Source organism: Akebia trifoliata, chromosome 10 (genome assembly GCF_017979445.1).
Source record: "Akebia trifoliata isolate Shusen 1 chromosome 10, ASM1797944v1, whole genome shotgun sequence".
Classification (NCBI taxonomy): Eukaryota; Viridiplantae; Streptophyta; class Magnoliopsida; order Ranunculales; family Lardizabalaceae; genus Akebia; species Akebia trifoliata.
Window position 1 is genome coordinate 25,278,399 of NC_141384.1, and position 16,816 is coordinate 25,295,214.

General features: G+C 34.6%; 1 protein-coding gene, 1 long non-coding RNA gene and 1 other non-coding gene across 3 annotated transcripts; all 3 read left to right on the forward strand.

Annotated features, from left to right (window-relative positions):
* The first annotated feature begins 294 nt into the window (after positions 1 to 294).
* LOC147393419 (uncharacterized) lies at positions 295 to 6,835 on the forward strand. Its single transcript, XR_015182346.1, has 3 exons — positions 295 to 667; positions 4,841 to 4,909; positions 6,416 to 6,835. It is a non-coding gene; the product is annotated as an uncharacterized LOC147393419 (long non-coding RNA).
* On the forward strand, positions 3,844 to 3,941 carry LOC147393420 (small nucleolar RNA Z103). The gene has a single exon (XR_015182462.1). It is a non-coding gene; the product is annotated as a small nucleolar RNA Z103 (small nucleolar RNA).
* Positions 6,836 to 10,395: 3,560 nt separating the features above from the next.
* Positions 10,396 to 14,986, forward strand: LOC147393421 (putative wall-associated receptor kinase-like 16). Its single transcript, XM_086456750.1, has 3 exons — positions 10,396 to 11,805; positions 12,835 to 13,008; positions 13,641 to 14,986. The coding sequence occupies exons 1-3, from the start codon at positions 10,809 to 10,811 to the stop codon at positions 14,822 to 14,824; spliced, it is 2,355 nt and encodes a 784-aa protein (XP_086312876.1). The 5' UTR covers positions 10,396 to 10,808; the 3' UTR covers positions 14,825 to 14,986.
* The last annotated feature ends 1,830 nt before the right edge of the window (positions 14,987 to 16,816 follow it).

Here is a 16,816-nt window from a genome sequence, read left to right on the forward strand (position 1 = left end):
TCCAAAAACAATGCAAACACAACATAGGAAAACTATGAGTGTGTTAATATAAAAAATATAAGTTATTTTTCCTATTTTTTAATTTTATATTTTTTGGGGGGTTCAATTTTTTAATAGGAATCAATTCTGAATTTTTCCTAAATTTTTCAGATTTTTTAAATGGTTAAAAACCATTGTTTCAACGTAGAAAGAGAACGAGACGACTCGATGAGACGAGACGTATCGTCCGAGTCAACTCGGTATCGGAGGTGAACGAGACGAGACCAAATACCGAGTTTAAAAACCATGCTCAATGACTCTGTCGTCTACGTGTAAAGAAGCAACTCAGACCACCAAAGCCCTAATTCTACCTCTATCAAACTCACGTCAAAATCGAATTCAGGAAGAAAAGAGAGATCAGAACATATATGAGCAATCTAAGAGCAATTTTTCGCCCTCACAGTCTCCTCTTCATTCATCTGTTGTTGCAGAGACCGATCTCGATTACTGTTTTCTTTTCGAAACCTTTATTACGGATCATGTAAAATTTATTTGCCCTCTGTGTCATCTCCTTGGTTCAATCATCCTGATTTTCGGAAGATTAATATGCTCTACAGTGTGAATTCAAGAAGAAAACTTGTTAGGGCATCGAAATGGGCAGATGAGAAATCTCCAAACGAAATGCTTGGTAAATACTCACCTTTAAACTTTCAGATTTTTTGATTGAGAATGAGGTTATGGTTCTTCTCCCTTTATTGGTTTATTTTACCGTCTGATCGGATTTTTCAATTAAGAATCACTTTTTCCCTCTTACATAACGTAGTGGAAAACCCCAAAATCTTATTTAGCGTTTCACTTACTTCGTTCTCTCTCTCTCTCTCTCTTGTGTTTGTTTTGTGTTCAAGTGATTGAAGATTTAGCAACCTTCAATAAATGTTGCTCCGTTTATCTGTTTATTACAGCTTTTAAGGGAAATTTCTACTTATTATTTGGATTTAAGTTGATTAGTATTATTGGGGAAAAATGGAAGTTATTTAGGTTGATTAGTATTTTTTTTATTTTAATGGAAAAATGAAAATTGAGAGATAAGAATGAAAGATAAATAGATAATTATGGAAAATGGCTGGGGGTGTGAGTGGAGATTAATTGGTTGGGAGGTGATTGGAGGGGATTTCAAGTGGACAAAGTTGTAATTCCAGAGAAGCTTTGGCGGAGTGGCGATTGAGCGAACAACTGGAGAGTGGTATACCGTCGACTTCACCCCCTTACTGGGACACTAGTGACAATGATTGTGGTAAGCTATGCTCCTATTGTCCTTTTGTTTTTCCCTCCAATTCTATCAAGCCCGGATGTCCTGGATATCTATATATCGTGCAATCTAAAAAACGGGAATTCATGGTTCAACTCCAGCTTGAAATCACAACGACGACCTTCACTCGAGGAAGTAGGCCCTGCCTTCCTTTCTTTAGGAATTATGTTTTCCATAGATGCTAAAGGTGCTGCCTAGAAGTGCCTACTACTACACCACACTACACTTGGCTCTACACATTTACAGAGCTAACCCCTGTCCAGTGCCTGGCAGAGTTACGGGAACAGCCGTCTGATGGAAAACAACTTTCACGTTCGGTTCAGAGAGCACTTTTTTCGTTGAGAATTCCTCGTTCCCTTTCGTGTTAATTCCCTATTACTTAGTTTTTAGTTTTAATTTACTACTAGTTTAATAAATTTTCCTACTCATTCAGTTGCTGTATTTTGTGGTTTACATTCATCACAAAAACGAAGTAATAAAAAAATTAAGAAAAAAAAGGTGAGAGTAGAGATGGATTTGTGTTGTTCAATGAATTGGTGGGTTTTTCTAATTTTCGAGCTTATTAAATATTTAGAAGGGTTTACATGCCGAAAATTGATTCATTAATTTTTCTTGAGAGAGGCTTACTTTAAAAAATTAATTTATACTACAAGGGTTTTGAAGCATCCTCAAGCTTTTGTTGATAATTAGAGGCCCTCCTTTCAAAGATGGTGGATAAGATGGTGATGTCACATGCTAGATAATTTGCCTTGTTTATATTGATTTTTCTGGTTTATATGTTTTGATATTGTTCTTCATATATCCTTGTGTATGATCCTATGCAGTCACATCTATTATTTTGAAGGACTAGATACTAATGATTCAGTTTCAAACCACTTTATTTTTTGTTTAATTGATGCATATAATAGATTATATCCATCTCTACTTGGATAATATTGGGTTCCTAAGATTGATTTTATTGACGAAAATGTAACATACAGTATTACTCTGACTTCTTTTCTTCTTTTTTTGGAGTTTACATACTGGGGACTCTTCGTGCATTCATATCCTAGCTAGAGTTATAAATCATTGCTTCTGATGTTAATTATTTTCATGTTCTTGACTATTTCCTGCTTGTTCTGCCCACATTCTATATTGTGAGTTCTATGATGAATTCCACAAGTAAAAAACTTGGATTATTATTATTTTGTGTTCTACATGACTTCAATACTTAATATACCCTATCGTCTGCATTTATATATGATTTAACTGAACAATCGCCTTCTTTTTTCAACTCTATGGATACACCCAAATCTTCTATCTTTAGTTTGGGGAACTATATTGGAGTCAAAAGGACTTTAAAATAGGACACAACCAATACTGAGTATATAGAATGCATCGTAGCACTGAAAGATAGAGCTGGTCCACTCCATTGATTATGGATCATATCTAATGTATTGTTCTCATTTAATTGATTGTTTTTTCTTCATAATTTTGTGGTTTGTTCCTTTACAATTATCTTGTGATTTCAATGATATTTTGGATTTCTATACGGTAGTTCTTTTCGAATTTTTAACTATTGAATACTCGCACACTATGCGAGCTATATTTGTAAGGCATGTAAATTAGCATAGGCATGCTTGCTGAATTGCCAGCATTAATGTTCTCAATGATAACATTGAGAAATTAGAGTGTTGGTAAGGATAACTCTTGGTAGTTCTGCTTACCACTTATCATTTGTTGACATGTATTTAGGTTCATATTTTTTGTTACATAAGTATATTCATGCATAAATACATACATTCATACATATGCATTAAAGGAGAAAATGCCAGACTTAGAGTTTGCTTGTGCCTAATGACACAAGCATCCTCTTTGGGGTGATAAGGGGGTAGAAGAGCAAAGGCTAAAAAGTTGGAGGGGTATTATGGGAGGACAACTGAAATATATATAATTATCATTCTTCTCTATTGGATTCAAATAGGATTCAAACCAGTCGGGTAATGATCTGATCAAATCCTAGGATCCAAATCGTAAATCATAGGATTTTAACACACTACTATTGTTACAGAATAGCAGAAAATTGTAGGAGGCAAACTAAGGTGCATAGATGATTTGATTAATTACTAATAGACCTTTTATAAGAGTATTCATAGTTATTTGTGTGCACCAATAGTGTCTTGGGCACTCAATCTACTCCCATTTTCAGGTATTATTTAACTTGCAGATTCTTTATACCGAGAAACTACATGGTTGCCAGAAGGTCTCACTTAACCTATATGGAAATATTTATCTGTTAACCGAGACATGTTTATCAAACAAATAATTATAAATCTATGCCCAAAACATGACTACAAAACCCTTTTAATGGCTTATGATAGTTGGTCTTGAGACATGTTCTTAGTTTCCAATTTGCAAGTAATCTTATTTGAACACTGATATTTTGTTTCAGATATTTGGTAAAATATATTTGATGGTCTTTCTTGTTTTCAGTTTTGAGTTTGATGGTCTCTCGGTTTATTTATTGTGTGTTTTTTTTTAAATAATTATTATGCTTTAGAAATTAAGGATGGAACATGGAAGTGAAGATCCTTGCCCCACATGATTGACTCTGATTATAACGTGCTTTCCTATTTCTCTTTTGAGTAATTACCAAGCCAGGACTCTAATCCATTCATCTAATTTAACATTTTATGTTTTTTATATCATTTATTAATTTCCTTTTTTTTTCTTTTTGTAATTCTCGAAACAATACAAAGCAATTTGTTTCTGAAATGAAGTGAACCACATACCAACATATTTATGAACCCAATTGTTTTGGTTTATTGAGTTTTTTCATTGGATTATCTATCTCAATATATCAATAATCGTAATCGAAATGTAACAATCTTTGTTCTTCTAGGTCTGTTATTATAATTATTTTTGTATTATCTGGGCATATTTCTTCTCCATCCTTTTGCTATCCCTTTACTGTCCTATTCTGTTTATTTGTTTTTAAATGTTTTCTATTTAGCTGATCACATACTTGTAACCACTTCTAATAGAATTGAACATTCATTACTTGTTATGCTATTAGCGTATAACTCTGGATTCCATTGTTTTTATTACAAGTCTAAAATTGACACCTCTTATTCATGTATGCAACCAACACTTGTGTCCAAGTTACCTGTATAACACATGCTTTACATTTAGTTGTGCCACCCTTTAAGCCCCTTTGTTTTCCGTTGACACTTATCCTCTTGAGTAGAATTGGTGTACTATTCTACAGGCATGCTGTCACCAGAAGAATGGGAAGTGGCTTACCTTTATTTGGCATTTGTCTTGTGGAAGATAAATACTCTTCACATTTGAAACTTTCCATCCTTTATATATTGCTTACTCTCCATGTATTGCTAGTTTTCCCAGTACAATTGACTATTTCCTAAATATGTGAATTTGATATGTTTACTTCTGTATTTATTTTCTCCATTCTCGGGATAATTGCAGGAACATAACCGTTTACCATCACCTAAATATGTGAATTTGATAAGTTTACTTCTGTATTTATTTTCTCCATTCTCGGGATAATTGCAGGAACATAACAGTTTACCATCACCAAGGAAAGCTCTCAGGGATTTGAAGTTGCATCACTAACATCAATATGTAAGCTTTCTACTTGTCATTCAACTCCAAGTTGTGCACAAGATGAATTGTGTGTTAAATTTGATTGACATGTATATTTGTGCTTATATATTGGTTGAGACAAACAATTTATGTTCTCTACCCCAACCATGAGTTCTGGTCCCGTTTTGCCCACAAGATATATGGGTTTAAAACATGATTATGCCACGTGTACAACAATGATTGGAAACTAGATAGATTTTTTTAATAAACATGATACATTGGATACAATCTGGTGGGTTGGACCAGATGATTTATCTCTTTCTTGACTATTATAGTTTTGATGGATTTCTTTTTCTACCCAAGAAGCTAGAGAAAGGAAATGATGCATGCATGCCCTCTTTTCAAATATAATGGGTTTTGTTATTTCAAATTTCCAACTCCCCAAGGAAGAGTCTTCTAGTGGTGTATGCTGCTTTGAAATTTGAATGAAACATAAATATTTGGTTTCAAGTCAATCTTTATTGTTTCTAACTGTGTCGTCAAAGGTGAAGGTGTCAGCTTGCTAAGGACTAAACAATACTTCACTCTCTCACTTTATCCATCTCATTCATTTCTTCTTTATTACTTAATTTTATATGGGTATAAGATACTTCTTTGTTTTAAAAAAAACAAAAAAAAACAAAGCAAAGCATGGGGTGGGAAGGTGGGTTCGATACTGTCTCAACCTGCCCCCCTTACCCAACACACTCACATACTCTCTATATTCTCTGATTAATAACAGTCACACACAACCCCACACTACCACCACCACCACCAACAACAATATAGGCTTTATGTGTTTTGTTTTTCTCTGCTTCTCTTGTATTTGTCTATGTATCCTACTACTTCTGCCCCCTCTGCACTCTACTTTAAATGGGCACCACTCATTTTTTATATTTCTTGTTGGTCTTTGATCTTCCTCCCAATAAACTCAAGTTTTAGCTTTGTGTGGGTACTACTCAATATGAATTTCTTTCTAGTTCCTTCTTTTTTCTCCTCTTATTTTATCTTTGTGGATAATCCTCAATTCACTCCAACCTTTTCCTCCTTACCCCCTCTCTCGTGTGTCTAGGTGTTGAGTTGTTCTTCCATAGAGCTTCTGTGAAAGATGTGATGGCCTATATGATTCTCTTTTTTGTGGAAAGGCCTTGATATGCCAACTTTGAAGCAATGTCGTAATACATTTAGGGAAGTCCATAAATTATGGAACAACGCTCGGAAATGAGCCTAGACTTTCCTTACAGATGAACAATGAATAAAAGATGATCAGCTGACTCCCTGTCTGACTTACATAGGAAGCAAATATTAGGCATGGAAAATCCTTGCTTGTTGAGTGATGCATAGTGAGATTACTACCCAAAGTGGGTATTTTTCCAATATGGTTTAATGCATTATTTAATTTTATGGGAAGATATATTCATGGCTTCTGTATGATATATTTTTTCTTCAGAATTCTTTCTGCTTCTTGTTATGTTTGACCTATATTGATGGAGGTTTCTTTTATAGGTTGATGCTGGAACAGATCTCATTATCACTCAACTGTTCTTTGATACTAATAATTTTCTCCTGTTAACCATTTACAAGCAAAGTTTTGGCAGATTTCAGCATTGGAGATGGTATAGTAGATCTATCATTGAATGAATCATCTTACGATTCATATTTTCTGAAATTTATATCACCTTTGTCTGTAACAAAGTTTATAATTCGAACCAGTGGAACATGCTGACTAATATTTTCCCCATTTGAAATTATAGCTACTCTAGAGCCTATTAAGGAAAATGAAGAGACTGTCAAACAGTACGGAACAATACCTTGGAACTGAAATGTGCAAGAAGATTCTAGCTCATGGGATCAAAACCTAGCACCTTTATACGCTACGCTAAACATGAACAAATCAGCTTTAGCTATATTAAAGATTATTTCCCATATCCTGTTGTGGCCTTTGCTTTTAATATTTGGATGTGGACCTTATATGAAATTTCATATCCTTGGGTATGTTTTGTTTGAGTTTTGAACCAAGAGTATTGGTTTTGCAAACCAGGTTCTAACCTGAACTTTTAAATTCCTTTGATATAAAAAAAATTAGGTTTTAATGTGAAGATTTAAATTGTGGAGTGTCAATTCAGCATTCTATAGAAAATGGGATGTGACAAAAATATTATGTTGTGTGTGTGTGGTGTGTGTGTGTGTTATATATTTTTTTATTGAAAAATTGACATACAACTGTTCTAAATTGTCGTGTGTGTGTGTGTGTGTTATATATTTTTTTATTGAAAAATTGAAATACAACTGTTCTAAATTGTCGTTAAAAAAAATTATCCCAAAAAATCAGAAGTTTGGTGTAAGGTTTCTGACAGATAAATGACGGTAATGGACAGTCGTTTTCAACAGTCTAATCCCGTCGTTTTTTCTGACAAATGTTGACAGTCATTTCACAAAAGCAACTACATTTTTAACAACATCAGCAACAGTCATTTTCATAAAAAATGATGGCCCAAAGCCATCGTTTTGCACTCATCTTGACGTAGTCTAGGTCCAAAAAAAAATAAAAATAGATCTAAAAATAAATGACTAAAAGAATTGGTTAGATATGGCATTCGTTGGGAACACCATAAGACAAACAAGACATTCTTATAAAGAAATTTTAATAATTGAAATATTTAAAAATAATTTTAATTGATCTTTCTCTCTTTACTGTCTTTCTTTTTATGGTTTGTTGTTGTAAATGGTCATAAGATTTTTTTTTTTTTTTAAATCTTGATTTCTTTAATTTGATTTTTTGCTAGTGTTTTTAGGTTAATCTTGATTTTTTTATTTATTACATACAATAGTAAGCCTTTTTTTAATTTGTTGTGTTTCTTTATTTTTGAATTTTTAAAATTTGTCTTTTGTTAATTAGTCTATGACTTTTAGGTAATTAAAAGTCACAGCCGCCCCTCAAGATTTATGTTTACCAAAAAGTCATAGCCGCCCTCAAGATTCACGTTTGGCAATGCTATTGATAAGTCATACCTTGACAAATTTTTGTAAAACATTAGATCATATGTGGAATCTCTTAATGTCTCAAGAAAATAAATAACAATTTTAGCAAAACTTAAATACAAAAACATAATCAGCAATTTTGCATTTGAAAAACATGAAAGATAAATTTTAAATGAACTTTTTATATTATATTGATAATTAATTGATATTATTTATATTAAATATTAAAAATGCTTCATGTAGAATATTTGCCTAAGGCCTCAACCCATACGGCCTGAGTGCAAGGATAGGACTATTTCATGATCATGTAAAGTTATTTATTAATTTATTTAATCTTTACTATTATAATGAGAGGAGGAGTAGAAGTGGTCGACAACAAAATTTGAGTGGCCACAAATGCTTCCAATTTTATATTTAAATATTGAAAATATTGAAACCCATGACTCTATGATCAAGGTGGTTAGTTTTCAAATTTACAAAAAATATCTTCTTTATTTTACTTTCTAATCTTTAAATGAAAAAAAAAGTGTTTGCTCAATTCCTTGTAAATCTAAAATGATTACAATTACTTATGATTAAATTGACCATCTCGTTACATGGTTGACATATATATACAGTATTTCTATCACATGTGATGACTGTGTAGTGGTCTTCTCTACGTGACGTTATTTTAGATTTTTAAAAAAAAATCACGGGTAGAGATCATTGGCTAATCATTATTTGCAGTGATGAGTTCAACATTTGCATAAAAGGCGAAACCAAGATTATTGATCTACCATGTTAGCACTTGGCCCCCTACTAACAAAAAATCCTAACTCTGCCCTGGTCAGTAGTGTGTGTGTGTGGTGTGGAGAGAGAAAGAGATTAGGTTGCATGGATCAAAGGACTTCCCCTCTATATGGATTGTTGGAATCAATTAAAGTATGATTAAGTGCCATGTGGATGCATATACAGCACAAAATTCTAAGAGCTCTACAAAAATATTAAAAATAAATATTTTTTTTATTATTAATTAATTTATTTTAAATTTGGTGAGTTCAATGCATGCCCATCTATTTCTAAAGCCTTTGATCAGGCAAGAACAAGTTTTTTTTTCCTTTCCTCTTTTTGAATCATTTTTAATCTACAAAGGGTTGAAGTATCAATTGAGCCAACGTGATAATCAATGTGACCCAAGTTCTGTGATCCGTGTAGAACCACGTGTAGGGTCATGCTGGCCCCAATGAGACCTCAAGAGTTCATTCTAAAAATAAAATAAATAATAACCCTGATTAAAGGCTTTCAAAATGAATAGCCATTAAACTCGCCAACTTAAAATTCAACTATAATAAGAAAAAAAAAATCTATAAATTATATTATTTTATATATATATATATATATATATGGGGGCGTTCAATGGCCAACATTTAGCAAACTTTTTGGCAAAAACATTTTTCAAAACATGAGTTAAAGGTTTTGGAATGGGCTGATTTTTGGTGAGGATGATCTCTACAGTGAGGAGATCATCATCACCAAAAATCAGCCCATTCCAAAACTTCTAACCCCATCAAAAACAGTTTACAAAAAATGGATGGTCCACGATTTTTCAGCTGGTAAACATGGGTTAGAAGTTTTGGAATGGGCTGATTTTTGGTGAGGATGATCTACTCACCGTAGTGATCATCCTCACCAAAAATCAGCCCATTCCAAAACCTCTAACCTATGTTTTAAAAAATGTTTTGCCAAAAAGTTTGCTAAAAAGTTTGTCCTTGAACGCTACCCTATATATAATAGGGTCCCGTTCGGCACCCTAAGTTTTACCACACACTTTAACAAATGCGTTTTGTCTTACATGGGTTAGAAGTTTTGGAATGAGCTGATTTTTGGTGAGGATGATCTCTATGGTGAGGAGATCATCCTCACCGAAAATCAGCTCATTCCAAAACTTCTGACCCCATCAAAATTGATTTACAAAAAATGGACGGTCCACGATTTTTCAACGTGTAAACATGGGGCTAAACATTTCGGAATGGGCTGATTTTTGGGGAGGATGATCTTCTAATCATAGAGATCTGGGAAATGTTTAGCACCCTAAGTTTTACCACACACTTTAACAAACGTTTTTTGTCCTACATGGGTTAGAAGTTTTGGAATGAGCTGATTTTTGGTGAGGATGATCTCTATGATTAGAAGATCATCCTCCCCAAAAATCAGCCCATTCCGAAATGTTTAGCCCCATGTTTACACGTTGAAAAATCGTGGACCGTCCATTTTTTGTAAATCAATTTTGATGGGGTTAGAAGTTTTGGAATGAGCTGATTTTTGGTGAGGATGATCTCCTCACCCTAGAGATCATCCTCACCAAAAATCAGCTCATTCCGAAACTTCTAACCCATGTAAGACAAAACGCGTTTGTTAAAGTGTGTGGTAAAATTAAGGGTGGCGAACGGGACCCATATATATATATATATATATATATATATATATATATATATATATATATATTTTAATGCAGCATAGATACGTAGTCTATCTGTCTATGCAACTCACACCCGTTTTAGCATCCATTTCTTTCATTGACTGGGTGTGGAAGTCTGTCCAATTAGTCGGCTTAGAAATAATAGTTTTCATAAAAATAAAGAGTGGGGATTCAGAACGGTGTCCCCCTTTTCAACATGCATTAAGTATCTAGGTGGCATCTTAGTATTGGGTTTTAAAAGTTATTGGACTGCTAACCAAGTCGTGAGAAACTCCTTCTTCAATTGTTTAAATTATTAAAATTTAAAAATTTAAAAAAAAAACAGCGTCTTACCTACTTCGATAAAAAAAAATGAAGATAAGTCGTTTTCTACTGATCAATTATTAACTAGCCTTAATATTTTAGTTTTGATTAAGACTTTGTAAGACTTTGACTAAGCAAGCAAAGAAAAGCAAGATAATGATGACAGGAAAGAATCTCTATGCAGGCAATTTCTTATGTCTTTCTTGGTTCTTTTGGCCGCTTTATATCCCCCTCCCCCTTAAGCAGCTCCATCCCTCTTTGTACCATAAGAAAAAAAAAAAATTGAAACAAAGAGGGGAAGCAATGTTCACACAACTTCTACTATTTCATTTCGTCCTGTTATCGGTAATGGTGGCATCCCAAACCTTAATGCCTCATTGCCAAAAAAATTGTGGAGACGTAAATATTCCTTACCCATTTGGTATCGGTAAAGGATGCTACAGGGATAATGGATATAGGGTAACATGCAACAAGAGTTATAGCACTCCAAAAGCCTTCCAAGGTCGTGGAAATGTTGAGATTCTAAGTATAACGTTGGATGAAGTGCGCATAAAAGGTCTGGTTGCAAGGGAATGTTATGACCGCCAAGGCAAAAGATATAACAGAAAACGAACATCGATCAATTTGAGGAAAACCCCATTGAGCTTCAATACCACCAAAAACAGGTTCACGGCCATCGGGTGTGACACCTTGGCGAGCCTCAGTAACAATAGGGACCAAGAATTCCAGACCGGGTGCCAGTCGATATGCAACAAAACAGATGTAATCAATGATGGGTCTTGTTCGGGTATCGGGTGTTGTCAGACTCAAATTCCCAATGGACTTAGGGGGTTCAATGTGACTCTTGGGAGCACTTTCAGACATGCCAACTGCTGGGAGTATAACCCGTGCAGCTATGCCTTCTTGGCTGATGAAGGGTTCACTTTCAACAAAACGGAACTCCACACCAATGGAACAATCAATAGAGATAATATTGTTGTGGTGTTAGACTGGGCTATTGGGAATGGGACTTGCCCAGAAGCTGAAGAGCGAAATTCAACATCTTATGCTTGTGGTCTGAATAGCTTCTGTGCTAATTCTACCAATGGCGGATATCGATGTTTCTGCAAGGATGGTTACGAAGGGAATCCATATCTCCCAAACGGATGTGAAGGTGAGTTTTCTTTTAAAAAAATAATTGCCTAAGGTGGCTTAATTTCTTAAACAATATATTTAAAAAAAGAGTCATGATAATTTGACTACCCCACGTGACATACTCAATTGACTGACTACCTAATGTCACAAGTTTGGGAATCATAGAACTATGCTCCTCGGGATACACAACTCCTATGAGGAAGTGGAGCCGTGTATCCCAAGGAGCACAAATCTACGGTTCCAAACTTGTCAAGTCAGGGTAGTCAATTGAGTTTGCCACTTGGGGTAGTCAGATTATCACGATTCTAAAAAAAACTAAAAAACATATATACTCCTTCGTTTTATTTTTTAGTGAAACAGAGAAGGGTATGTTAGTCTTTTAAACAATAAATATATATATTATGTTGTCATTGATTGCCAAAGCATTTATTACAAAAAAATAATAATATTAATTCAAAGAGTCCTGATAATTAATATGATTCACCAGGTGGCATACTCTATCGACTCCCTGACGTGTACAAGTTCGGGAATCGTAGATATGTACACCTCGGGATACACTTTTTTATGGGAAAATGCAATTGTGTATCTCAAGCCGTAAAGATTTACGGTTTTCAAACTTGTCACGTCAGGGAATCAATTGAATATGCCATTTAGTGAGTCATATTATCACGACTCTAATTCAAAATACTTGAATGCTTATAGCATTTATTATGTAAATAAATATTTATTGTATAAAAGACTAACATACCTTTGTCTTTTTCACTAAAAGACAAAATGAGAAAATGTATTATTAAGAAAAAAAAGTGTTGGATAATGCAAATGTATCCATGAAGTATTGGACGTTAGCATTCCCCCTACACACACACGGTGCAATATATGTGTTTTTCTCTTCAAAGATGATTAATTGTGATTAAAGTGACGTGACCCTATAATTAAAGAAAATAGGGATTACATGTGGATTTAACAAAGATGGCACAGCACTTTAATTTCAATTTATTTATTGTGAGCTATCTTCTTCCCCTGGTAATGATGGGCTTGATTGATGCAGATGTCGATGAGTGTGAGAAGCTCCCACATCCCTGCCATGCAAAAGCGAATTGTGAAAATAATAATGGTGGATATAGTTGTCCTTGTCAAAAAGGCTACCATGGGGACGGTATAGCAACCGGAAGTGGTTGCACCCTTAATACAAAACCAATTCCAGTGATCCAACTTGTTGCAGGTAAATGCCCCTTTTAACATGATTTTAACTACAAGTTAATGGGAATGAAAAAAATTTACTAATAATTTTTGCTTGTTCACTTCTACTTCACGAGCTTATCTTATTTACTCTTTAATTAATTTCAAGTCCTCAATGACTGATACCCTTTTGTTGTCTTCAAATCTCATCCAAGACCAAGATGACTTGTTATTGTACATCAACGAGGCGGATAGTCAAGCCGTCCCAAGCCTGTGGAATCTCACCAGATAAACAAGATGACTCGGCCAAGATTTTCAAAACCTCATTTGAGTTAGTAAAACATGGTCAAGTCAACTGGGATTTGTACATTTTTATTAAAATGATTTATTTTTTAGAATTTAAATAAAGAATATCGAAATAAATATGATTTCATGATTAAACATCTTCTAATCAACCTCATTTTATAAATAAATAAATATAAATATTTTTATATAAATATAGATGAACAATTATCAACCCAGTAAAATAGTTTATCTCATACAAGACGAGTTGACTCGTCCAAGACCATTCAGTCGCATCCATGAACAAGATGAGATGTCAAAACGAGACTTAAAACCATGTTTGTTGTTGAATGGTATTTGTAATTTAACTAGTTTAACTTGTTTACAATCCAGGTACTGGTCTAGGCTTTCTGTTTCTAATCGCTTGTTGTGCCTTATTTTACCGAGTATTCAAGCAAAGAAAACTCATCAAACTCAAAGAGAAATTCTTCCAACAAAATGGAGGTATGTTGTTGCAGCAACAAATCTCTTCACGTAAAGGTGTTTCTGAGATTGCCAAAATTTTTACTGTGGACGACCTAAAAAGAGCGACCAACAATTATGATGAGAGTCGGATTATAGGCCAAGGAGGCTACGGCACGGTGTACAAAGGAATTTTACCTGATAAAAGAGTAGTAGCCATTAAGAAGTCCAAAATAATGGATCAAAGCCAAATTATACAATTTATAAATGAAGTCGACATTCTTTCTCAAATCAGCCATCGAAATGTTGTGAAACTCTTGGGTTGTTGTTTAGAAACAGAAGTTCCTATGTTGGTTTACGAGTTCATTTCTAATGGTACTCTCTTCCAACACATTCACAACCGGAGCAATGGAAGTAATCCCCTTTCTTGGGAAAATCGTTTAAGGATTGCAGCCGAAACTGCAGGAGCATTAGCTTATTTGCATTCTGCACATTCGATACCAGTCCTACATAGAGATGTCAAATCCTCCAACATACTATTGGATGAGAATTACATAACAAAAGTATCCGATTTTGGAGCTTCGAGGTTGGTTCCTCTTGATCAAACTCAAATGACTACACTCATTCAAGGAACCTTAGGCTACTTGGATCCTGAATGTTTTCACACAGGTCAATTAACAGAGAAAAGTGATGTTTATAGCTTCGGTGTTGTTCTTGTGGAGCTCTTAACAGGGGAGAAGTCCATTTCAACGGAGAGATCCGAGGAACATAGAAGTCTAGCTATGTTTTTTGTTTCTTCAATCAAAGAGGACCGTCTCTTTCAAATTCTTGAAAAACGAGTTGAAAATGAAGGTGACAAAGAGCAATTGTTGGCAGTAGCTGAGCTAACAAAGCGATGCATAAAGGAGAAGGGAGAAGATAGACCCACGATGAAGGAGGTGTCAGCAACGCTAGACCAATTGAGAAAGTACCAAGAGCATCCATGGGTACGACAGAACCAAGAGGAGACGATTTATTTGTTAGGTGAACCATCGAATTCTTACAGTGTTGATGCGACTGGTCAAGAAAGTTTGAGGGATCACTACTCACTAGAATTAGAGATGGCGGCTCGATGATCATTCAATAAGACATCCAAGCTAAAACTTTCTTATGATATATTTTTGCACTTTTTTATTTTTGGTATTTGTATGCCTAGTCATGTAAAACAATCATGTATCCTTCTTCTATGTCGTATACTAAGACTCAAGAATGTTTTTTGTATAAAATTTGCACTTATTTTATAATTTATAGTTTATACAAATTCTTATCAAGTCATCGAGCATGACTTCATGTCGAATGGGTGGTTCCACAATAATTGAGATCTAGTAGTAAAACTCATGCTAGAAGTGTTTGTGCATGTCTCACTAGACTTATGTTGGATAGATCGCCTTAGATACATATACATATCATCATCAGATTCTTTTGAAGCTTGAAAAAGCTAATTACGCCTCTTTATATGCATTTGGTGTATGGGTGTGTTGGTTGGGGGGGGGGGCGGAAAAAATCATCCTAATGCCTCGAGATGTGTGATACAATTATGAATTTCTTCCAGAGTTCTTCGAGCACCCTTGGAACTTGGATGGATATTTGCATATATGCACACCAATGCTAAATCAGTTTTTTTTCATAAAATATTGACTTGGGTAAGACAAAATTATGTGTTGAAGTATGGCTCAAAACATATTGGGTCTAGTCCAAGAATGTTTTGTTTTTTATCGGTTCAAGGTAATTTAGGTTGAGCTTGTAACTTATGTAAGTGGCCCACTTATGTTGTAAATCTAAGTCTAAGTCGTTTCTAGATGAGAGAGTAGATAAAGAAAGAAAGAAAACCTATAGAGGAGAGGTTGAAAGGTTTGAGAAGATTGAGATCTAAAACAATGTGAAACTAAGTGGTAGAAGTGTTTCCTTGTATCGATTTGCCCTGTTTTCATCATATTGAAATTGAGCTCCAACACTCATCATACATCCGTGGACGTAGTCTTTAAGTAAAATCTCGTGTTGTGGTATTGTGTTCTTACGCTTTCTTTGTGTGATTGTTTATTTCCTTTACATTTACTACTATTAGTTGGGTTATCCTTCATTATCATTATCAAACAAGGTCTTGGAAGGTGTAGCATATAAGGTGTTGGGTGAATTACCCAATAGGTTTTTTAATTAAATTACTAAGTGAACTTCACCAAAGGTGTTCAAATACACAACATTATGTACCCTAAGTATGATATAACCTCCTTTTATAAGTAGCAATCTTGTATCTCTTGGAATCCTTATTTCATCATCGAAAGAGTTTCTCCTCACCCTTATCTCAAATTATTTGTGTCTTTGTTGGGTTAGACATGCCATGAATATGGGTACTTTGCTTGTTAATGGGAGCCAGGTAGATTTGAACATCCTTCCATAACCTAACATTCCTCCGTCTATTACCCACTTGAACATACTGCAAATGCCACATGAATGTTGATTATCCTGTGATCATTAAGGACGCATTTGTCCTTTGGACAAGATGTTCAAGTCCTATAAAAAATTTGTATGCATGGTTTCAAATCTCACCCGAGACCAAGATGACTCACCCAGGTCATCTCGGTAACAAAGAGGAAAAACCATGTGAATCATCTAGCATGCAGTCTCGTTAGACAATCGAGATGAATCGGATGCTATTTTGAAAACATGGCTGCTGGGTTAGATTTTATTTTAGTGCATGGCCTCACCATTATTGAAGGAGTACTAGAGCAAATTGCAGGAAAAAGTACCACCGAGGATCCACTCCCCTAATCAAAAAACCACTTGTGAGCATGGTATCAAAACTTGTTCGAGACCAAGACGTATCACTGAAGTTGTCTCAGTATCAGGCATGGACGAGACGAATAGACAAGTCAATGTATCGAACGAAATTTAAAACCTCACGTTCATTTTTCTCAATGTTGAACAAGATCTCTCAAATGTATCGGAAAACTCATCCAAGACGACTCAGTCTTGTTCACAAACGAGATGAAACGTCAAAACGAGCTAAACTCACGAGAGACGCTTATATTGCCACACCTACTTTTTTATATAGTACCCCATTTATTGAA